The sequence below is a fragment of the Culicoides brevitarsis genome, chromosome 2 (assembly GCF_036172545.1).
Source record: "Culicoides brevitarsis isolate CSIRO-B50_1 chromosome 2, AGI_CSIRO_Cbre_v1, whole genome shotgun sequence".
NCBI lineage: Eukaryota > Metazoa > Arthropoda > Insecta > Diptera > Ceratopogonidae > Culicoides > Culicoides brevitarsis.
In genome coordinates this window covers 1,812,470-1,835,833 of record NC_087086.1, presented here as the reverse complement: position 1 = coordinate 1,835,833, position 23,364 = coordinate 1,812,470, and the positions used below count along the sequence as shown (strand labels likewise).

Sequence of the window (23,364 nt, the reverse complement as noted above, 5' to 3'; positions counted from 1 at the left end):
GCGGCCTTATTTGCATTTGAAAGAATCAGTTGATGAATTTTTCTCTCGAAAATTTTCGCTTTTTATAATTTTTTAGAAAATTTTCGATGTTTGAAGTACATTTTTCGTTCAAAAAATAATTCTTATGCCTTAAATTTATATTTTTTACTAATTTTCTATCACAATTCCTTATCATCCAAGGGAAAAACGAAATATTCGATGTAACTTTGTACTTGATTCTCGTCCTCTACCATCATCCGAACTCCCAACAAGCCCGTTTTGTCAAAACTTAACGTAATTTCCTTCGACATTTGCATCGTTTTCAGCAATAATTTCAAGTTTGAGCTCCGATATCGTACTTTCAACTCCTTCAAACATCCAAATTGCATGATAACATCCGAATTTTTGTCCAAAAAGTACTCCGCTAATGTATCAACTGCGCCTCTGGCAACTATCGTGAACGAATCTTTCGCTACTTGGAACTCAATATCATCTGCGCCGGGCACTGCTTTGTATGCGTCATGCAAAAAATTGTAAAAACAAAGTCCGTGAAACAAAATTTGAGCCACTGTATTTTCATCTTCGATGTCGAGATCCAAATAAGAACCCAATTCGCGCGTTTTAATCGAACATTCTTTCGTTAAATGCTCCAATTCGCACTCGATAACCAAAATTAAGGGAGATCCATCGCCTCGATAAAGGATTTTAAGTTCGGTGTGTTCAGATACGAGATCTGAAAACATATTCAGGTTCTCAACAATGACTTTTAAGTTGATTCCAAACGAAGTCACAGTATCTGAATCTGTTTTTTTGTACCGATATTCAGCAAAAATCGCATCAGTTTCCTTGAAATAAGCTGCAGCTTGTACAGTTCGTGTTTCTTCGACAATTATTTTCATTCCGTGAACCCCAATTTGGATGCAGGCAGCTTCCGAGAACGAAATTGCCTTCAAGATGTTCGTAAAAGTCTTCACATGATTGATTTTTGCGTAGAATTCAATCTGCGACGATTGACTTTGCGTTAACATGCCCGATTGCCAGTTCTTGAGGATGCCTTTTTCGTAATAAGCTCGAGAATTGTGCATTTGTGTGCCGAAATTTTCGATTTTTTGTTCAATTTCGCGCGTTAACGACTTCAAAAACAACGAAATAACGCGAAACAGATGATTTTGACGTTTCTAAACGAAAATTCCAAAACAAAAAACACATGTCGGTCATTGCCTTCTTCCTTAATTCCCCTCAAAAATAGTCAATTATGCTCGTAACAGACGCCCTTTGCGTGAAATTTCTCGCAGAAAATAAAGTTCTCGCAGGTAAGCTTTGAAATTTCGATAAAAATTTAATTTTTCATTCAATTTTTGTTTGATTTTTCAGGTATCGGGAATCAACTTCAGTATTTCTTCACTGAAAATGGAAAGACTTTACAAAAAATTTGCCCGAAAAAGACAAAATATAAAATAAGTCAAATAAATTTTACCATTTCTGATGAAAATATCCGAATTGTGGCCTTGGCGGGATCCGAATTGCTCATCGCTTCTCTCGGAAATGGGCTTTCAAGGGATTTTCATTCAACTTTTATCCTAAAAATTAACGATTGGATTAATTTTGTGCATTTTTCATCGACGGAAAGGCGATAAAATTTTTTGTGTTACTGCTCACAATCGAGTCTGTGAGATCTCCATCGACTTTCGTGAAGGTAAATTCGAGCGGAAACGACGTTCACGATGTCCCGAGGTATCAACAGCATACTCATCATCAATTTTGGGCGACTCGTGGGAGTCAATATTGCTTTTTGCGGGAACTGCTTTTGGAGAATTGATCATTTGGAAGCCGAAATGTGACACGGAAATCGGTGAAATCCTTCTACGAGTGCCTCAAAGTCATAACGGAGTGATTTTTGACATTCAAATGTGTTTGGAAGCGAAGCTACTGACAACTTGTTCGGATGATCGTTCGGTTCAGCTGTGGAAATTTGAAGTAAATTCTGATGGAAAACCCATTTTGGAGAAGATCAAACGTTGTTTTGCCCATATTTCGCGTGTTTTTCGCAGTAAAATCATCAAACACGAAGAAAATTTTTATATTTTATCGATTGGCGAGGATTCTCACGTTTGTTTGTGGGACAACGAAGGCACACTGATGTTCAAAAAGTTCCTTGACGACTGCGGAACGATTTGGGGACTTGATTATTGTGCAAAAACGATGACTTCGTTGGTTGTTACGAACAATGGAAGACTCGTAAAAGTCCCTTTGAAGCTTGCTTTGACAAAAAATGCCTCAAAAACTGAAATAATCGGAGAAAATGTGGCTAAATTGACGTATATGAGTCCTGCGGGTTTGCTAATTTGCTTAAAAATCGATAACGAAGTTGCTGTTTATGACGTAAATGATGTCAATTCACCAAAAATGAACTTTAAACTTGAAGCTTCGAGTAAATTTTGTCTTATGGAGACATTCAAGCACTTTTTGTATCTCGTAACGACAGATTCGAAAGTCATTGTGTACGAATATTCGACAGAAAAGCAGGATTTTTCTGTGAAAAATGAAAAAATCATCAATTGGGATGACGAAAATGGACAAACTCGTTCTATGATACGATCTTTCTTCCCATTGGATGACTTTCAAATCGTGATTTGTTCAAATAATGGCGTTGTACGGATCTTAGAAGCTCAAAATTTTAACAAAATCCATGAATTTCACATTCCAAAATGCTCTGAGCCATGGATTACATCAGCAATTAATACCAAAGACTCCAAATTTTTGATCGCTGATCGTTGCGGACACTTGCATCTCTTCAAAAACGGAAATCCTGACCCAATTTTCACTCGAAAGAGACTTCATGGCACGATGGGCATCACTCAAATCGTAAAAATTGATGATTTTACGTTCAAAACAACGGGACATGATAGCACAGTGAAGACAATTTCCCTCGTTAATGACGAATTAAAGCAAATTTTCACCGAAAAACTCGCAATTAACTTCATTGAACGTCGTTTTGGGGAATTTACCTTCGGTTTTAGCAGTTCTTACTTCATTTGCCATCATCAACAAGACGGAATTTTAATTGAGGAGAACTGCGGAGGCGGAAATCGTCAATATGATTTGTTTTTGGATGAATTGGAGCGATGCGGAAAATTTTCTTTGGCTGTAATTCAACAACGAAAAGTAAAGCAAGTGACTTTTCGAGTTGATTTGAGTCACCAAAGTCCTTTAACGTTCCCGGATTTGCGTTGGCATCATCTAAGTTGCAATTATTTATCGCTCGTGAACACCAAAAACGGAGTTTTATTGATTTCGGGAGGCGAAGAGACTCTTATGAAATTTTATTTGATGCGAAATGATGGAAATTTGGAACATTTGAAGACTTCGACGCAACACAACTCTGCCATAAAGTCAATAATTTCGACAAAAACCTCGAAAAATGACGATTTAATTGTAATTTCGGTTGGAAGTCGTTCAAAAATCTGCTTTACCAAAATTCGTTCTGCCTTGAAAGAGCTTTCGATTGAGGAAGATACGCAATTTATGTTGTACGAAGACAAATTAACGCCCGAAAAGGACCAAACGATATCCTTTGATCCCGAATCAAGCTTTACCTCAACCACTTTAGTCAATGAAACATTAATTTGTGCATGTTCTGACGGGCATTTGCGACTTTTTGCTCTTCAACTTGACGCGAATCCGATAAAAATCAGTTTGGATCGTGAAATTTTCTATGGAAAGTCAATTCTTCACGTGCAAAAAGTCATTTGGCACGGATTTACGATGATTTTGAGCATGGCAACTGATGGCGTGATAAATTTTTGGCAATTTCCGACGATGTCGAAGGTACACGAGCTCAAACATCACGGAAATGGGATTCATGCGTACGATATTTGTGAACAAGGGAATGAAATTTTGATCGCAACAGGAGGCGACGATCAATCCATCGTGATTTCAAGAGTTCTCATGAGAAAAAATGAAGGAAATTTGAAATTAGAGACGGATAAAACTTTTAAAATTCCGGATTTGCATACGGCCCAAGTAACGGGAGTCAGATTTTTAAGCGATCAAGTACTTATGACGTTGGGAGTTGATCAAATGATTTACAAATTGACGTTTGATGATGACTTGAGTGAGAAGAAAATTGAGAAAAGTTATTGGACAAGCGTTGAAGATGGAAAAGGATTATTGTACTTTAAGGATAAAGTAATTGTGTACGGAAATGGCATTGAAATTTTTTAGAAAAAAATTAAATTTTAATATTTGACCTTCAAAAATTGCAATAAAAAATTAGCTTTTACATGGCTTTTACAAACAATAAAAATTTTTTTCATTTTTTTTTTTTTTTTTGAAAAAAATTTTTTTCGAATTTTTTCAATTCTCAATTCAACAATTTTATTTTAATTTTAAAAGATCAAAAATTGAAAAAAAAAAAAAATTTTTTAAATTTTTTTTAAAGTTAAAATTTGAAATTTTTTTAAAGAAAAATTTAAAAAAAAAAATTTTAAGAAAAATTTTGAAATTTTTATTTAAGAAGAATTTTTTAAGAATTATTTTGACAAATTTTGAAAATTTTTTAAGAATTATTTTGAGAAAATTTTAAAGAAAAATTTTAAAAATTTCGAATTTTTTAAAATTAAAAATAGAAAAATTATTGTTTTTAAGAAAAATTTTGAATTTTTTTTTCAAGAAAATTTTTTGAATTTAAAAAAAGATTTATAATTTTTTTCTTATTTTTTTTTTAATTTTATAATTTTAACAAGGAGCCTCCATTAAAATTTCTCAATAATTAAAATTTAAACCAAAAAACTTAAAATACATCTTTTTTGTTCCATTTTATTATTATTTAATTTCTATTACATGTCTATAGTATCGAAGCCAATATCATTGAATAAGTGAGAATTTTGGCAAACTTTAACGAATAATACAATTTTTTAAAAATTATTTTTAATTTTTTTTTTCATTCAAATATTTAATACAGCGATGACAAATTTTCAACTTAAAATTCGTGACTTTTTATTATTTGTTAGTTTTAATTATCATATAAAAGCTAGATTTACTGTTTTTTGTAAGCTTGTATTTTTTTCCATCATTCGAGGAGCAGTGAGTGCTTTGCTTATGTACAAAAATACACAACTTAATTTAAATTAATTTAATTCTAAAAATTGAATTTGTACTAAAATTAAAAAAAAAATCTGCGCCAACAATTTTGGAAGAAAATTTCGTAACGGAAGTAATTTTTTTAACATTTAATTAATTAACATGGCCTCGAAAAAAAAAATTTTTTTTGTACATCCGAGTTTTTTATGAACTAAAAAAATTACGAAAATTCGGAAAAATGAGTTTTAATTATTATTACATTAAATATTTAAGCGCTCTATGAATACACAGAAATTAAAAAAAAACTTAACATTCGAAATTTAACTTGCGCCTCCGCTGCCGTTGATCAATTCATCACAGATTTTCACGAGTTCCTCGTTCTCTTTTGTCTTCTGTAACAATTGTTCCTGTATGGAGGCACGTGAAATCTCTTCCTTCTTTAGTTGTGCCCGGAGTTTTGTGAGTTCCAGGTTGTGTGATCGAACTTGTTCAGCAAGTTTGATATTTGCACTAAAAATAAATTTTCATTAGAAATGAAAAAAAAAATTTTTTTCGGAAAAACTTACTTTTCTAATTGTTGTACTGCGTGATTTTTCATTTTTTCGTATCGTTGCTCCTGCGTTCTGAGACTTTCTTCCAAGACGCGTTTTTCTGCGATGAGAATAACTTCTTGGTCTTTCAAATCCATGGCAATTTGCTTCGTACGTTCGTATTTACTGCAAATAAAAAATGGCAAAATTCATGAAATTGTCCTCTAAATGCAAACAGTAGACCACAATGGGTGTCAAAGCACTTGATATGTAACGCAATACGGTATCCCACGCACAAATTCGTGCATAAAATTAAGAAATTGTCACATGAGTTGTCTTGTTTTGTGTCGAAATTTGTTTATTGTGCCGGTTTTTGGTTATTTCATGGCGATTTAGACAAATTTGACACCTTTTCTAATTATTTTTTGATTTATTTTAGGCATGTTAGATCCCAAAAAGTTCATTTTAAATTAAATTTCATAATTTTTTTTTATACTAAAAAATTAAAAATTGAAAAAAAAATTTATTTAAAAAAAAATTAATTTTGAATTTTTTTAAAATAAATATTTAAGATTTCATGACTTTTGAAGTCAAAATATGCTTTTTATAGTCAATAATTCTTCATTTTAAGCCTCAACTTTTCATAATTTTTCAATTTTACTCCTTTCGTAAAAATTTTTTTTTTCTTTTTTAACTTTTTTAATGAAGAATTTTATCATTTCAGGACATTTAATGTTCAGTCAAAGTCATTTTCATACAAAAAATTATCAAAACCGGCGTCAATTTCAATAAAAATCGAAAACTTACGCATGCAAATCTGAGAAAGTCGTCTCCAGCGAGGCCAGATGCTGCGCATTTGTTTCGCTATCCGCATGTAAATTCGTGTATTTGCGTTGTTCATTCGCCAACAACTGCTCCTTCTCAGTTATCATTTCAGAAATTGCCTTTTCGTACTCAGCAACGATGTTTCTACAAGAAAAATTGAATTTTATTTCAAGAAAATTACTGAAAATCGACTTTTTACGACTTACTGCAACTTTGTATAAGCTTTTTCCTTTTCAGTAATCCGCTTGAGAAGCTGTTCCTCCTTTTGTTCGGCTTCCATTCTCTTTCTGATCTCTTCCTCCAATCGCTTTTCAAGCTCTTCTGTCTTAAGTCTGCACATAAAAAGTGAATTAAATGAACAAAAATTACGGAATTCGACGATAAAATGATACTTACACTTCGTTTTTGACCTTCTTATCCAACTCAGACATGTTTTCGCTGTTCTCTTGTGCACTTTATACGTAAATAACGAGACAAAAATCGATAAATTAATATTTTTTCTGCCATATATGTGCATGGCATGGACTTACCTCATAATTTTAATTTCCGATTTCAATCCATCCTCAAATGTTTCGACATTATTGTTCGCTAACGTGATGCTCATTGTCTCATTACGGGTTGCAGCGACACTTTTTTGTTCAATTACGGGCTCGATTTCCTGTTGCGGCGCCTCCAAATCCAATTCCAGCGGGGATTTTGTGTCTTCGATGCTTGTTTCGAAGGGATTTCGTTCGGTTCGTGCGTCTAAACTCAAATCTTGCTCACTTTCCTCGACAATTTGTGTGGGTTTGGGGTTGTGAGTATCTGGCACGGGCTGTTTCAACAACGGATCGAAACGAAGTAGGAGTGAATTTCGATCAACAATCGAGTTTTTGTTGTCACACGCTTCCAAATAGTCGAAATCCGAGGCAGAAAATTGAACTGAAACGGGAAAAAAGTTAAAAATTTCAACCTGATGTCACTTTGCGAGACTTTTTTCGACTCGAAATCATAAGACTGCAGTCTTTGAATCATCATCAATTAAAAATTGTGTGTAACTCACATACGTGCTATCTATCCACGTACGACGACGACGAAAAAAAAACAATGAATGACACGACTTTGTGCTCGAATAACAATCTGCTCTCGATTTTCAGCAAATTTCCGTTCAACTCGGCAGCCAGATGACAAATTTGCAGATAATTCGCACGGAGATAATTAAAAGATTTATTTTTTTTCGCGACAGCAAAGCAAAGTTTCTGTCTTGTGAAGAGAGAAAAAAGTGAAACAACCTCGATTGACAGTCGAGTATATCACTGGAGTGTGTAGATACAGACGCCCGCACAACAAAACGTTCATTTATCGCACTGGAAACTTCATTCACGAGGGACTGCGCATCGAGTACGAGCTCGTATGGACATTCAATTCGTGAATGGAAGTGAAATGAATGAACTTGCACACCCAAATCTTTCTCTTTTTGACGATTTCTGTGTGGAAAGGGGAAAGTTTTGTACTTTTGTACGTAAATATCGACAGTAAGGGAACGATAAACGGGATTTTTGATTGAGAAAAATGTCGTGGGAGAAGTTTAAAGTCATTTGTTTGTTGAATTTGGACAATAATTGGATGCATCAACATGCGTGTTGAATGACTTTGTATGCATTGGAGATGATTTATGATGATTTTTTAATGTTTCGGTTGGCTTAAGATTCAATTAAGTCGTTTTTGTTCATTTTTAATGGATTTAAATGGAGATATAGTTGTTCGATAAGCGATATTTTGATTCGAAGTGAACATTTTTGTCAATTTTCACCCAAATTTCTTTAAAAAATGTTCATTTGAAAAAATTTTCTCATAATATTTGATCGATTTTAGACCGAAAATTTGAAAATTTAAATATTTTGAAATAAAAAATTATTTTTTTGATTGATTTTAATTCAAAAAGCTTCGAAAATTGACTTCAACTAAATATTTTGATCATTTTTAAAATTATATTAAAAATAAAAATTAATTTAAAAATTAAAAAAATTCATTATTCAGTCTTTTTAAAGATTTTTCTATCTAAATATGTCAAAAAAAGGTCAGAATTTTTAAAAATTTCATCTACTTTGATAATTTTTTTAGTTGTTTAAGGCTCTAGTTTTGAAAAATTTACCCGAATTTTTAATAAAACTTTTAATTTTTGTATCTTGTAGTCGATTTGAGTTCAAAAAATTTAAAAATTCAAACAATTTTTACTTGATGATGATTCAAAAACCCTCAAAAACTAAAGAAAATAATAAAAAATTGAAAAAAATCATAACAAATAAAAAATTCTTACATCCAGCTGAACTTTGAAACTGTTCATCATCCAAATTTTTAGGCAATTTATCTCCGCTGCGTCTTTTTCCCATCATCGGCGGTATCGCAGGCTTCTTAAATGTCGCATCAATGTTCACCGTGTTAAAATCTTCAACAAAAACTTCCGCAGCTTTTTGTTCTCCGTTCGAAAATCCATTCAACGGAGTCGGAGAGGGAGTTTTTTCAGCTGCCAAAGCTGTTGTTTGTTCAATTTCATCCAACATTTCCTTTGGCGGAGGCGGAAAATCGAACATATCGTCATCGACATCCATCGGGATACCTTTACTTTCGGGCATTTCTTCGCCGAGAATGAAAGTTGGCTCGTTTGGATTAGATTCGGCCTTTTCTTGTTCCGTTTGCGGAGGAATTGGATCAACTTCGACAGTTAAAGGCGTTTCCAAGTCTTTTTTGGGCTGTTCGTTGAGTTCAGCTTCGATTTTTTCGAATGCTGCTAAACTTTCGGAATGGGCAACTCCCTTTATGGGACGCTCGTCGAACGATTCTTGATATGTGAAAACGCGAGGATTGTTTTCTGAGGGAGTTTCTTCAATTTTTTCAGGATTTTCTTGGATTTTTTCTTGTTCCAAAGGTTCTGAAGGAGGAATTTCCGTTGTTTTGTCTAACGAAGTGCCCCGAACTTTTGTTACTTCAAGTTTATTTACGACAAAAATCGCTGTGTCGCCTTCAAAAGTGCTTTCTTGCATGCACGCTTCAATCGAATTTTCTTTATCGACGACAGAAATCGTGTCTGTCACACTCGCGTTGTGTGTAATCTCCAACGGAGGGATATTTTCCTGATTTTCTTCGATAAAGTCGTCAAAATCATCCGCTGGCAAGGGCGTATCTTCGGGTTTTTCCTCCGTTTGGGCGATTTCTTGTTGATTTCTTGCTTCCAACTGATCCAAATTTTCAATAACTTTCGGATCTCCCAAAATTTCCGTCGAATCTACCTCAGTTCTTTCGATTGTAACTTCTTTTTCTTCCTCAACGGGACTTTTTACAGTCAAAACATCGACAGCATCCACACGAACTGTTTCAATTTCGGGCGTGCGATTTGCTGCGTGCTTCTCGACGTCTTCCAAAGACAATTCCGCTAAAGGACTTCGAGGTTGAGAAATGTTCAGAGGTTGAATTGTCTCATTCGTGGCATTTAAATTCAAATTTTGCAAATCTTCGAGCACTTCGACGCCGTCTTCAACGTTTTCTTGAATCGTTTCTGTGCTATTTAGACCTGAATCGAAGTTAAAAGTTCCGTTTGCTGTTGGAGTTGTTTGATTTTGCGAATTTTCAGCTGTTTCGAATGTCGCGTTAATCTCAGAAGTTGGTTCGCGTTCGAAATTAACGGGAGTTAAAACACGACTATCAGGATTCGAAGCTATTCCTTTGCTACTTGTGAACGATTGACACTCTTGGAACGCTTCATCATCCGACGAAACTGGATTTATGACAAAAAATCATAAAAAATGAAAAGAAAATAAAAGAAAAAAATAAAAAAATGAACAAAAAATCATAAAAAATGAAGAAAAAATAATAAAAATTGTGTAAAAACTTACCGTCTTTGATTCCGCAATTGTTGAGTTGTTCAGTTAAGAAGCTGAGACCTGATGCTGGATTAATATATGACTCTGTAAGAATTAAAAATACAAAAATTAGACGTCAAATCATATTGAATGTCAATCTAAAACTAAATTAAATCAACACAAATATAGATTTTATGGTCAAGTTCCTTGTTTCGCCCTTGCAAACAATTCTAATGGAGGTAAGAATTTCAAAAATTGTCTTTTTTCACAAAATTTTTCAATGATTTGTTTTCACAACTTTAATTTTTTCATAAATTTTAATTATTTTTACTCATACATGACCTTAACATGTCAACAAATCCAATTCTTACCCATTGAAATCTCATTAAAAAGTTAGAAAAAGATTAATTTATGAAATAATTGGCGCCGCAAACGTAAGACAAGTAAAGTAAAACAAGTTATATCCACGCGTTTTCCTACACAACTAACTTTTTTTCTCTTTTTGAAATTCATTCAATTATAAATCTCATTGTTTATGCACTGGACAACATGTTTTTTGAAGAAATTTGATTTTTGATGTCTGTCTTTTAAAAAATTTTAATTTTTTGTAAAATAATTTCATTAAAATTAAAATAATTAATTTGTTAAAGTTAAATTTCATTAAAATTTTAATTTTTTCTGAATTTTTTTTTTTCTTGGAATGTAAAAAAAAAATATTTTAAATAAAGTTTTAATTAAATTTTAGTTTTAAATTTAAAATTTTTATTTAAAAATTTAAATTTTTTATTTAAAAAATTATTTTTTATTTATTTGAAAATTTATTTTTTTTTATTTAAACATTAAAAATCAATTTTTTTTAAAAATTAGTTTTAATTTCAATTTCAGTTATTAATTTTAGTTTTAAAATTTTGATTTTTAATTAAATTTTAATTTGAAAAAAAATATTTTTTAATAATTTTTTTTTAGTATTTTAATAAAAAATTAAAAATAAAAATTTCAATTTTTAAATAAAAAAAAATTTTTTTTTAAATTAAATAAAAAATTTAAATTTTTAAGTGAAATTTTTTTTTTTTAAAATTTGAATTAAAATTTTTTAAAAATGTAATTTCTTTCAAAATTTGAACTAAACATGTCAAAAATAAAAAAAAATTTAAAAACTTCAAGGAATAAATTCATCAAAAATTTAAAATTTGTCACTTTTTAACTTCATTAATTTCGAAAATGCGCTCAAATCTTTTGAAAATTTTGCAAGGTAAGTCGTTAATATCTCCAACGAAACATGAAACTCTTTCAATTTAATAATCATCACTTATTTACCTTCAGCTAAGATGTTTTCCTCTTGCTCGAATGTTGTGTTGATATCTCGTACAGGCGTTTGCTCTACAAAAAATGCGAGAAAAAAGAAACAATTGAACATAAAATTAAATTGTATCACAATTAAAATGATCATCACACACGTGTAACTTTCTTTCAATTTTTTTAACATTTATATTTTCAGAAAAAACTTACCTTTGGCAACTTCTCCTTCAGTTGAAGAAGCTTCAGATACTTTAATAACCGGCGTCGATTGAACTACAGGCTCTTGGATGGGCTTCGTTGGCGTTGGATTTGATGCGGGACTTCCGGAATACTGCTCGTGATACATAAAATAACAAGGAAGATCGAAGGTAATTAGCACGACGTCAATTAAATATTGGGAAAGGAGATTAATGGCGAAGAGTAGCATCGTGGAAAGGACATTTAGTTCCGAGAAAGACCACTTTTTCATGTCTCTCGGAGCTCACAGAGGAATTTTCATTGCACAAATCGACAAATTTTGGATAAAAAAGTATTTTTGACACAATAAATTTGCAAAGTTTGCTTGGATGCAACACGTGATCGACTCGTTGAGCAGAAAATCGCGACTGAAAATTCTGCCAAACGGAGAAAATCTCAGAATGTTCGTCAGAATTAATGGAAAAAAGCAGCTGTGAGAGAATTCTTGTCACGTTTTTGTCTATTTTCAGATGCATTTGGAGTTAAATTTGTACGTAAATGTCATGAGAGGTCATTGAATGCTCGTTTCATGCGTTCACGATACAAAAGTAAGTCACTGTACGTTGCTTATGTAAACATCCGACGATCCGGCGTTCTATTCTGGAGAAATTTTGTATCATTTTCTCTCATTAAAGGTTAGTTTTGATCAAAAATTTTACAAAAATTATGTTTTTTTGGTTCATCCAAGATATTTTTAGAACAAATTCACACAAAAAACCGGGAATAACCTCCGTTTCTGTGCCGAAAATGACGTCATCTCACACACATATGCTCTGAACTTGGATCTCTCCCAACAAAAAATCATTATTCACCGTGATCTACAACGAAAGTCCTTGAAAAAAGCATAAAATGATGAGACTTACGTTCTTTTCGTTCGTAATTGGACTGTTTGTGACACTATTTGGGGGTGACATGCTCTTATCATGTTGGTTATCATGACTGCGATTCATCAATTTGTATAAATATTCCATTTTTATTTCGTTTTTTTGATTATTTTATCACAGAATTCACTTTTTCGAGCTCTTTTACTCTTATTTTCGTATTTTTTAGTCAAATTTTTGCATAAATTATCGACACTTGCATAACGTTTCGTTCATTTTACGTTTTTTGGCTTGAATTTTGATCAATTTTCGTGCTACAAATAAAATCGGATTAATTGATTTGATGTTTTTTCGGTAGAATGAGACGATGTGATGTCAGTTTCAAGTCTGAACAAGACGAAAGTCGACTAAAATGTTAACTAAAAGTTATTAATTAGCTATTCCATGATGATTTAGACGAGGTTTATGGCGATACACACACTTGAGCACGAGTAATTTCTTCTCTTCTACGTGAAATTGGCGTTAAATAAGTACTTTGGATGTAATTTTATGCAAAAAAATTGATTTTTATGAGGAGAAATTTTGTCTGTCTGTCAATTTTTTTTTGAGAAGAACAGAAATTATAATTTTCATTAATTTTCAAACTTTTTCAATAAACAATTGTAAATTTTTAAGGAAAAAATTTGATTTTTGACAATTTTTTTGGTTTTTCGTATCAAATTTGTCTTTGATTTGAATTATAAGATATTAAAATTTTTATTTTTAATTAATTTCAAGTTTATTTTATATCATAAAATCTCAAAAATGCGCTTAAATCGCCTTCGTTCATTAAAATTTCACACAAATTGGATCAATTCCGACTTTTTGATTAAAAATTGCTGTTAAATCTCATGTAAAATTAAAATCTACAAGTCTACTGCACAACAAAATATTGAATAAAGTTATCGCTGACTGCACTTTCTCGAGCTTTTTGTAACAAAAACGAGCAATTTCCATCAATTGCGTCGCGAAATCATCACTTCTTTGTTAAAATCTCGACTTTTCACAACAAAAAAAAATATTTTAATTCTCGTTAATTTAAATTTATAAATTCGGCGCACTGACTTTTTATTTGTTAATATTTTTTTTTTTCAATAGAACGACCGACTGAATGGTTCACTTTAAACTAAAAATAAATAAAATTTTAATATATGAAAAAAGTCTCACAAACAGATGATCGTTGGTCGTGTTTTGTTTGTTGTTGTTGCTTTTTGTGTGAGAAAGATCGACGATTCTCTTCGTTGTCGTGAATGAATCTTTATTTTGGCATTATCACAAATTATTACAAGTGAGAAGGAACCTCATGAAAAATTGACTCAAGAGTATTTTCTGATAAAAGTTGCTGGATTCTGAGAGTCATTTTGTGATTGACGAGAAGAATTGCAGCTTAAGAGGGCGCAAAAATCGATTTTTAGAAAAATTTTCAAATTTCTTTATTTTTTGAAGAAATTCTCACAAAGAGTCAAATTAAAAAAAAAATTTTTTACGAAAAAAAAAAAAAATTTTACAAAAAAAAAAATTTTACGAAAAAAAAATTTTTTTAGGTAAATACGAAAATTTTAATTATTTAAAAAAACCAATCTTTTAAAAATTTTTATTTTTTAAGAAAATTATTTAAAAAAAATTTTTAATTTTTTTACAAATTTATTCATAAATTTTAAATTTTTTTTTTTTTTTTAAAATGTTTTCATAAAAATCAGAAAACAAAAAAAAAAATTGGCAAAAAAATTTTTTTTGCAAAAAAATTTTTTTTATGAAAAAATTTAAAAATTTTATTTATGACAAATTTTTTGAGTTTTGAGAGAAAAAAATTTTTTTTATCAAAATTTCATTAAATTTTTGCAAATTTGCCCTTTTAGTGCAATTTTTCATATCACGTAACTTTTTAAAATGACCAACATTTCTCTTTACGTACATCTTTTTACGTCTCTTGTCTTGTCTTTCAACAAAAGAGGCAATATAATAAACAAGAATCACACAAATAACAATTAGCACTCGAATATTAATTATCTGTTTATGTTTCTTTTTAGTTCTCTTTCACAACTTTTCATCATTTTTCACACATTACTTTAATGAAGATTACAGATTATGACTTCTGACGTTCTTTTCTCTTCGAAATTTCTTTCAATTTTACGAAATCTTGCATAAAAAGAGATTGGCGAAACGACCTTCGTTACATTTTCTCACAAACATCACCTATCAACGTGAATTTCCATCAACGTCGAGTACATTTTGTAACGATTTGGAATGTTTTCAAATGTTTTGGATTGAAAAATGTGTGAAATTTTACTTACAATCATCTTTTTTCAATGTATCGATTGAAAGTTTTTTAATTTTTGGCGATTTGCCATCGAAGCTTGTTGATTACTGACACAAAATTAACATTTTTCGCCTTTTTTAGTTAAAAAAATTATCACTTGAGGATGTAATTTTGATCAAATTGCAATTAATATCCGGTTAATTACCTCCAAATGAACGTTTTTTGATTAATTTATGACTTTATCATCGATCTCCGGAGCTATTTTAGTATTCAAACCGCATTCCGCACAAACAAAACAATTGTTAAATGTGGATTTATCGTCAATTATCGACTGTTTTGTGTCTTATTAGTGAATTGTTGGAGCGTAACCAATTCGCGTTGATGCGAGTTCGTATCAATTTATGCTTCAATGGGCCCGGAATCATCTCTCAAGCGACACAATTGCATAAGAAAATCTCATTTTCAAGGTTGTTTACGCAAATTACGCACCAACCTTGCTCGTGAACGTCGTAAATAAGAACGAAAAATCGATTGGAGGTGTCTACATGTGTCTTTGGGGATGAAGTCATCATCGGGAAACGCAATTTTTCCGCTGTTGATGAGGTAATTTTTGTTAATTTAAGATTTTTTGAGTAATTTTTTGACGAGACAAGACACGTGACGGCATAAATTTCGGTAAAAATCGAAAAAAACTTCAATTTCGGATGATTTTGTATGAAACATGTACGAGACACAATGTAAACAACATACGATTTTATCTAAAAATAAAGTCAAACATTGTGTGTCGCGTCTCGTGTGCCCTAAACAAACACAAATAGCATACGAGAATACGGAAGAAACTCTATTTATGGGTTTCTTAAACTTCTTTTTGTGCATCAAGATGTCTCAAACTGTCGATTCGATGCCCTGACTGACCTTTTGAACTGAATCTCGTACTTCCGGTTCCTGAATTTTCGGGTTTGAAGGATTTTTTTTGGAAGAAGTTCAGTCAAAAAATGTTTCTTTAAAAGGAATTTGTTGGTTTTCAGTCAAAATTTGGGATATTTTTGACGAAAATGAAAGTGCAATTGCATTTTTGGATTAAATTTTAAAAATTTTTATGAGAGAACGTACCTGCTTTTATCGCTTTCGTCAAGAATTTTCACTTAATTGTCAATTTTTATCTCAAAATTTAATGAGATTTCTGTAATTTAACCGATTTTTAATTAATTTCAATTAATTTTCAAGAGAATCGTTCACCAAAACATCCGATTATTTACAATTCGCAATGGGTAGTGTGTGATTAAATTAACTTTTCGCTATAGGCTAAAATTTGACTTGCTCACACGGCACTATTTACAAAATCTTCTAACCGCCCAATTCTCGTCGAATGGTCTTGAAACTATTTTTATCTCGCTTCGTGTTCTACTTAATTTTCTCAAATGAGCGACGAAAACTCACACACGCCAATGACCTCCGAGCATTTTCTCACGTTTTCATGTCAGACAATTCACATGCGGAACAAAACAATTAAGATACTTACCGAATCCGAGCGATTTAGTTCTCCCAAGACTTTTCTCTCGATATTTGCGGGAATTTGTTCCATTTTGCGACGTGATTTTACAGGTAAGTTCTTCAAATGACACTTATTTCTGAGATTTTTATGTTTTTTCGAGGGTTTTTCCCTTTTTTAATGCGATTTTTGATATTTTTTACAGGAATCGTTCTTGTTTTTGTGTAAAAACCGTTGGAACTAAACGTCAAAAGTAAAAAGTCCCAATGAGCAAGATTGATAATTGCTGCTTGGATGAAAGACTTGGGACGTCTCATTCTGTTGAAAGTGCTTGAAGAGGAAGGATGTCGCTTTACAAGGCTTTTTATCCATCAATAGACATTTTGCGTTCGAGAATCTTAACGAGTTTTAATAATACGAATTTGAACATTCACGAAATTTTAACAATCGATAGACCGAAGTCTGAAAACATCAAAGACAACTCATCAAATTCATGAATTTGAATTGATCGGCATGAAAAATTTTGTTTGAAAAATTTTTTGAAAAGGAAACACTTGTTAAAGTTATTCACATTAAGAGGAAGCTAAATTTGAAAAATTTCAAAAATTAACCTATGAGCATTTTTCGAGATGAAGAATTATGGTTAGTCACAGAAGCCAGTCTTGATAGAAATTATCCAATCATTGGGTTGAGCGTTATAAAATCAAAATTATATTTCCTTGGGCAGAGCACATGTACGATTATTCTGTAGTCAAGAAGACCTTCATTACAAATTTAGAGAGCTTCTGAACAAAAATGTGTTATCTTAAAAGAGCTTCTTTTTACTCAGAGTAATTTTGTCAGTTTCCTCAAACTAATGATTTATTCTAAATCTAATATACTAAAGCGAAAAGAATGAATGTAATGTTTTCACATAGACGAATACAAAAATACATAAGTAAAAACTTTGACAAGTATTTATAACATTTAGATTTCTTATCGATTTTTTCAAAGAGTTGAACATCAAAGTTATTGAATCTTAAATCTTTTTTTTTAGAAAATCCTTAATACATAATTGAACTTTCTTAACTGAGCTCTTCGTAAAAATTAGAAACTGTAAAAATCCTTTCTGAAGTAATTTCATAAAATTTAACAAATGTCACTTTGAAAATGCATCCGTTAAATCGAAAATTGGTACCAATTCAAATTCAAAAATGTAAATTTCATCTCTCTGTGTATCTCTCTTTTTCACAGCAACAACATCCAACAGCAACGGCAAAAGATACTCAACTATACACATTCACTCATTCACATTAGGTGTATGCGGCGCGATATACATATGATCGTATATAGCTTTTCAATCACAGACAGATTCATTTTGTATATTTCTCTTGCGTTTAATGCTCTTACCTCTTCTACCGCATGTGGCATGGACCGAGTTTCAAATCTCTCTTTGGACTTCTTATTTCCTATTACTTTCAATGATTTTACAAAATTGCAATATAAAAAAGTTCATAATTTTTTTTATTTTTGGGAGAGAATGTGAGTGTGGCTCCTAATTGTTCGTTCATCGACAACACATCAATCATTCGTCGTCGTCGTCGTCTTTGTATCAAAAGTAGAGCAGAGTAAAATTATGCGCGCGAGAAAAATATTTTACTGACATGGATTCGGTACGGGCGTTTCTAATAAAAAAAAGTCGTTTCTAATGCCATGCGATGCGCGATGGAAAGGAAAGAAAATAGTTGCGGTCGATTTTTTCCGTATAGGATTTTCTTTTAAATGTTAGATTTTGTGACAGGAGTTCAAAAATTGCAAAATATACCTCTTGTTTGTTGTCTTTTATGCACAAAACGCTCGTCTCGTATCTATGTTGCACCGCATAGAGTTGCCGTTGTTTGTGCAAAAAGAGTTGTTGCATCATCTCTCCTCCGCACCGCATCTCCAATGGTCATTAGAAACACATTATAAAAGAAGAATTCAATAATAAAGTGCATGCACAGTACGGCGAAACTGCATCATCTCTCTCAATTCACACAACTTCTCTTATCACAATCTATGACGCTCTTCTATGCGCATCGTACTGCACATAAATGCATATAGAGTAGTTTAAAGAGTTGTCGTTATTTCTAATCTCTGTCCATAACAGCAGCTGCTGTTGCTGTTGTTGAAGCAAAAACACAGAGAAAAGAGATGCAGAAATTTATGCGATTCTGTGCTTTTATGTTTTGAATTTAATCAGACATGTTTGTGTGTATTTGTTATGTTTTTTTTTTCTTCTCGAATGGCGGATGCATTTTTTCAAGGTCAACTTTTTTTTGCTTGCATTTCTTTTTTTATCGATTGAAATGAAAATTTCTCATACAGATAGTTTATTTTTAGCAATTTAGTTAAATTAAAGTTTCTTGTTGAATGAGGTTTAAAGAAAAATTTCATTTGTGGAAGTTAAATTTTTTAATTTTTTAAAAATTAATTTTTTTTTTCAAAAATTTGTGGAACGTGTTTGAACTTTGAATGTCAAAAAATTTTAAATTTAAACATATTTTCAGTTTTAAAGTTAAAAATTTATTTAATAGAACATATTTTATTAATTCAAAATTCGTTTATCAAATTTTGTGGAATTTGTTGACTTGAAAAAAACTAATTTTTTTTTTCAAAAATCTTATAAATATTTTTATGGAACTCAATTCGTTAAAAAAATATCAAAAAAATTTTTAACAAAATTTGTAGAACAAGTTTTTTCTTAAAATATGTTTGAAAAAGAGTTTTACTGAAAAAGTAAATCTAAAATCACATAAAATGAGTTCCATATTTTTTTTAAACTATTTTTTCTTCCTAAAAAGTAGAAAAATATTCAAATTGAATTTTTTTTATTCAGAGAAAATGAGTTCTACAAATTTTGTTTAAAATTGCTTTGATATTTTTTTTAACAAATTGAGTTCCATAAAAATATTTATAAGATTTTTGATAAAAAAAAATTAGTTTTTGTCAAGTCAACAGTTTCCACAAAAATTGATAAACGAATTTGGTATTGATGAAACATGTTCTACAAGACAAATTTTTAACTTCAAAACATTCGAACATTTGTTCACAATTGTTCGTCTAAAAATGTTAAGAAATCTTTTTCTTTTCAAACGAATTTCTCAAAGTCTTCCAATACGATCCACAAAAGATATTTTTAAGAAAAAACAAAAAAAAAGAGAAAGTTACCTCAAATTTAAAAGATTTGTGGAACGAGATTCAATAAATCCTTTAAATTTGAGTTAATTTCCTCTTCTTTGTCTTTCTTTTCTAAATTTTCTTTAAAGGAAAAAGAGACGAATAAAAATCGATAATTCACAAAGCAGAAAACTTTTCCATACCACAGACATGATAATTTGCATTCAACCCTTTCCTGTTAGTTTGTTATATGTTGGTTGTCTTTGTTCCCCCTCTCTTATGTGAAGCAAAATAACAAAAAAGGAATCACAGCAAGTTAAGAGAGTGCATGAGAGAATAATAACAACAATAAAAGATAACACAAAAAAATCAAACGAATTAATTTGAATTTTATTAGGGAATCAGAAACAAAATTTTGGACACACACATACGACGACGCAGCAACAGATGTGTGAAAGAAGAACATTGCGCGCCAGTCTCTTATTCTTCGTCGTGTCTTCTGTTGCGTGTTCTTTTTGTAGGACCCTGGTGTTAAATTTTGTCTTTATTTTTTTGTGAGTTTTTTTTTTGTTGTTCGTTTGTTTGTTCCTCCTCTTTTTGTGTTTCGTTTCGGTTTGTGTGTCGGTTTTGTAACACGCAGAAGCAAAATAACGTGAATCAAACTCCATTTTCCGATGTTTTTGTGGAGTGTGCGGAGGAGGATTGTTCATTTGGGAAGTACAGAACAATATATTAACAGACAGGAAAGAGGAAAAAAAACGAAAGTTTCGATAATGATGATGATGATCATTTATTTGATTGCCTCTTGGATGGCGATGACACGGCACAAAAAGCCATACGATTGCCATCGATTGACAGATGTCTAAATGATGTCAGTCAAAATGACGCATAACGTTTCAAGGAACAGGATTCCAGAGGCGACATAGAGCTATCTAATACTGGATTTATGGTTCCGATGCCGCGCGTTACCGTCTGTTTTTCATTTTCCACACGCATGTATATTTATATAACAAATGGCACGCGCCACACACTCGTACTTTCGCTCGTAATACATTTTTATTGCTCGCTGATGCCACAAACCCACATACGAATTTTTATTTCTTTTTTTTTCGGGGTGAACATATTTCCCGAGTTATCAGTAGTTCGTACATACGCAAGGCGGTCTGAGTTTCCCTTCTACTTAGTTTTCGTCGACGATATTTATTTTGTTAGAAATTTTCCCTTAAAGCAGAAAGTGTGTGTGTGATGTTTGTGTGTGCTTGAAATCAAGGTTAGGACGAAATGATTGAGAGAAAAACATAAAGTGGGCTGACCTGCAAAATATATTAATACTGCCTACTTATCATTTTCCGCGCGGCGCTTTAAAAGTTTCAAATTAATTGTCAATAAAACGTTGTTGTTTCACTTTTAGACACGCGGAGATTAAATTGTCACAAATGTACGTGTCAAAATTATGAGAGGGGTTAACCAAATTGTTACAAAGGGGATGCTGTGTATTTATTGGTGACTTTTGAGGCGTTGTTTTCTTGTTATTAGTAGTTAATAGATGGACAACGAAAGAAGGTAAGTCTTTTTTGTTTCTTTGATATTTTTTTTAATTTTTGTTCTTTTTTAGGTAAAAATTCATTTTAAATGATTTTTTTTTAAAGTTAAAGAGAAAAAACTTCAATTTTTTACATTTGCTTGAATTGGCTCTTATCAACAGCTATCTTTACTTTCTAATCTTCGAGAAAATGTATGAATGAATGATTGAACGAACTGAATCACATCACAAATTGTTTGAAGAATTTGGAATAGCGAATTTTATCGCAGAGAGTTTTTAAGCCAGAGATTAAAAGAAATTGAACCTGTTTTAGTCACTTCATATGAGAGACTTCATAAGGCTTCATAAATTCATACAAAAAATAACAAAATCTTATCTTATCAAGAAAAAATTCTTGTTCATTTTGAGATAAAGTTAAAATTAGGTTTAAAACATCGATTTTTGACTAAATTTCTTGAAGTCAAAAGAATGAAAAAAAATTTAAGATTCCTTTCAATAGTCAAGAGATACTTTTTGAGTCGAAAATCCATTGAAATCTTGTTAAAACTCATGAATTTGTTCATAAACATTTACAACTCATACTTTTCCTTCACTTTTTGCTCTTTATCTTATCAATTTTTATATAAAAGAAATAAGATAAAAATATAAAATTTTGAAAAATTGAAAAATTCTATGAAATTTAGAGTAGTTTAGTAATTCTACAATACAAAAAAAAATATTTTAATTTTTTTCATATAATTTCTGTCTTGAACAATCGTTGAATAACACATTATTGAACGATATTTTCTTGATATTATCAGAAAAATAAAATTTATCAAGAATTTTTCATGTTATTTTTCAATTTTAAGATTCTTTAATATTTTTTTTATGATCTTATAGCATCCATTGCTTCTAATATGACACATAAAAAAATACTCCCACGCATTAAAATGCTTTGAAAAATTAAAGATCTTCTAATTTTATATGAAAATATTGAAAACTTGTAAAAATTATAAAAAACTTACTTCAGTTAAAGCTCTCACAAACCAGATTTCTGATATAAAATCAAGTTAATGAATCACTCTTTAGCCTAAAAATGTTCAAAATGTGTAATTTAGTTAAATATCATTTTTATATCCCTCATAAATTTACTCACAAATTCCTTTGAGATCCCTTTTAATACAGGAAATTCGTTTTTTTGCCTTCAGATAAGAATAAGAGAGTAAAATATTCATGAAGTGAAATTCCTTTTAGTGCGAAAATGGATTTTTTCTGCAATTTTTCACGTCTATCAAGAGATATCATCTTCGATTTTCCATAAAAGAAATCTCCCCAAAATGTTCCGGAAACTGTTATCACCCTTTTCAGTACGCCATTGGTTAGGAAAACTTTTCTTTTTCGTAAGAAACACCCTGCATCGTTTTCTCTCGAATTTCTTGACTAAATCCGCGAAATTTCGCCAAATTGAGTGTCTGACATTGAAATTGTGCAATTTCGCGTAATTAGCAGCGATAACGAGTTGCGTCATTTGAGCCACGAGATAATGACAGTGCTCGACAATACAGCGGTAGGCGTGTTTGCAACCATCAACTATATTCGTAACACATTTGAGGTAGGTCCCACATACAATACAATTTTAACAGGCAACCATGAACGACGAGAACGCTTTTATTTACGTTTTGGCATCGATGTGCGCGTCGTACTGCGAGTATACGACGAAAAAAGACTCGAAAGTTGAATGAACTCCCGTTCAGTTTGTTGTCTAGTTGCGTTGTACGGGTGCTCCGAGTCAAGTTGAAAAGGCGTGTATCTACACAAAGTGCCGTTTATAGCACGAGAACGGAATCTGGTGTGGCATCAATGTCATTAATATATTCTCTCTCTATTCCCTATCAACATTTATTTGTGCATTTGATAAAAGTAGGAGGTTCAATTATAGCATCATTATGTAGGCATTATGCGGATACGGAAAATTTTCCGTCTGATGGAAAATTTAAAAGGCAACATTTTCGCTTTAAAAAGGGAAACTCCGCTCGAAACGATCGATCGACGACGACATTGAACGGCGGAATGGAGGAAAAATGTTGTAAATATTTTTCACCTGCTGCCAGCAACAATAACGACTTTTTTTTGTTGTTGTTGTTTGTCTCGGTCGGTCTTTTAGAAAGCAATAAATTTTCACTAATTTTCCGCCAACTCGACGTCAATAACTTTCCGTTAATTTTTACCAACCCAGCATAATGTGTCGGAGTAAATCGGGGCGAGGAAAATTTTCTCTCGTCGTCGACGACGAAAAATGCT

General features: G+C 31.4%; 3 protein-coding genes across 4 annotated transcripts; 1 reads left to right on the top strand and 2 right to left on the bottom strand.

Moving 5' to 3' along the window:
• Positions 1-90: 90 nt before the first annotated feature.
• Positions 91-1,107, bottom strand: LOC134831382 (uncharacterized). Its single transcript, XM_063845102.1, has one exon. It carries the CDS (start codon positions 1,062-1,064, stop codon positions 159-161), a length of 906 nt encoding a protein of 301 aa, XP_063701172.1. The 5' UTR covers positions 1,065-1,107; the 3' UTR covers positions 91-158.
• Positions 1,108-1,566: 459 nt separating this feature from the next.
• Positions 1,567-4,271, top strand: LOC134832565 (tRNA (34-2'-O)-methyltransferase regulator WDR6; the record flags this gene model as incomplete). The annotated part of the gene is made up of 1 exon (XM_063846629.1): positions 1,567-4,271. A coding segment is annotated over one exon (2,637 nt), but the record flags the coding sequence as incomplete, so codon positions are not given.
• A 1,019-nt stretch (positions 4,272-5,290) lies between these two features.
• On the bottom strand, positions 5,291-16,638 carry LOC134831594 (transforming acidic coiled-coil-containing protein 2). 2 transcript variants are annotated; one of them, XM_063845368.1, is made up of 11 exons: positions 16,434-16,638; positions 11,765-11,885; positions 11,573-11,635; positions 10,289-10,360; positions 8,716-10,170; positions 6,947-7,337; positions 6,813-6,869; positions 6,623-6,748; positions 6,399-6,560; positions 5,628-5,777; positions 5,291-5,571 (listed from the first exon to the last, which is right to left on the bottom strand). In XM_063845368.1, the coding sequence occupies exons 1-11, from the start codon at positions 16,494-16,496 to the stop codon at positions 5,382-5,384; spliced, it is 2,850 nt and encodes a 949-aa protein (XP_063701438.1). In that variant the 5' UTR covers positions 16,497-16,638; the 3' UTR covers positions 5,291-5,381. The 2 variants fall into 2 exon arrangements, with proteins under 2 accessions (XP_063701438.1, XP_063701437.1); XM_063845367.1 differs by lacking the exon at positions 16,434-16,638 and adding an exon at positions 12,655-13,069.
• Positions 16,639-23,364: the final 6,726 nt, after the last annotated feature.

What these genes read in the sequence shown, in the direction of transcription:
- LOC134831382 (XM_063845102.1), bottom strand. Translation starts at nt 1,064, where the DNA reads ATGCACAATTCTCGAGCTTATTACGAAAAAGGCATCCTCAAGAACTGG.
- LOC134831594 (XM_063845367.1), bottom strand. Translation starts at nt 12,762, where the DNA reads ATGGAATATTTATACAAATTGATGAATCGCAGTCATGATAACCAACAT. An exon ending in TGAAGGAGAAGTTGCCAAAG is followed by an intron (nt 11,636 to 11,764) that starts GTAAGTTTTTTC and finishes CATTTTTTGTAG; the next exon opens with AGCAAACGCCTGTACGAGAT. An exon ending in GCAGTACAACAATTAGAAAA is followed by an intron (nt 5,572 to 5,627) that starts GTAAGTTTTTCC and finishes ATTTATTTTTAG; the next exon opens with TGCAAATATCAAACTTGCTG.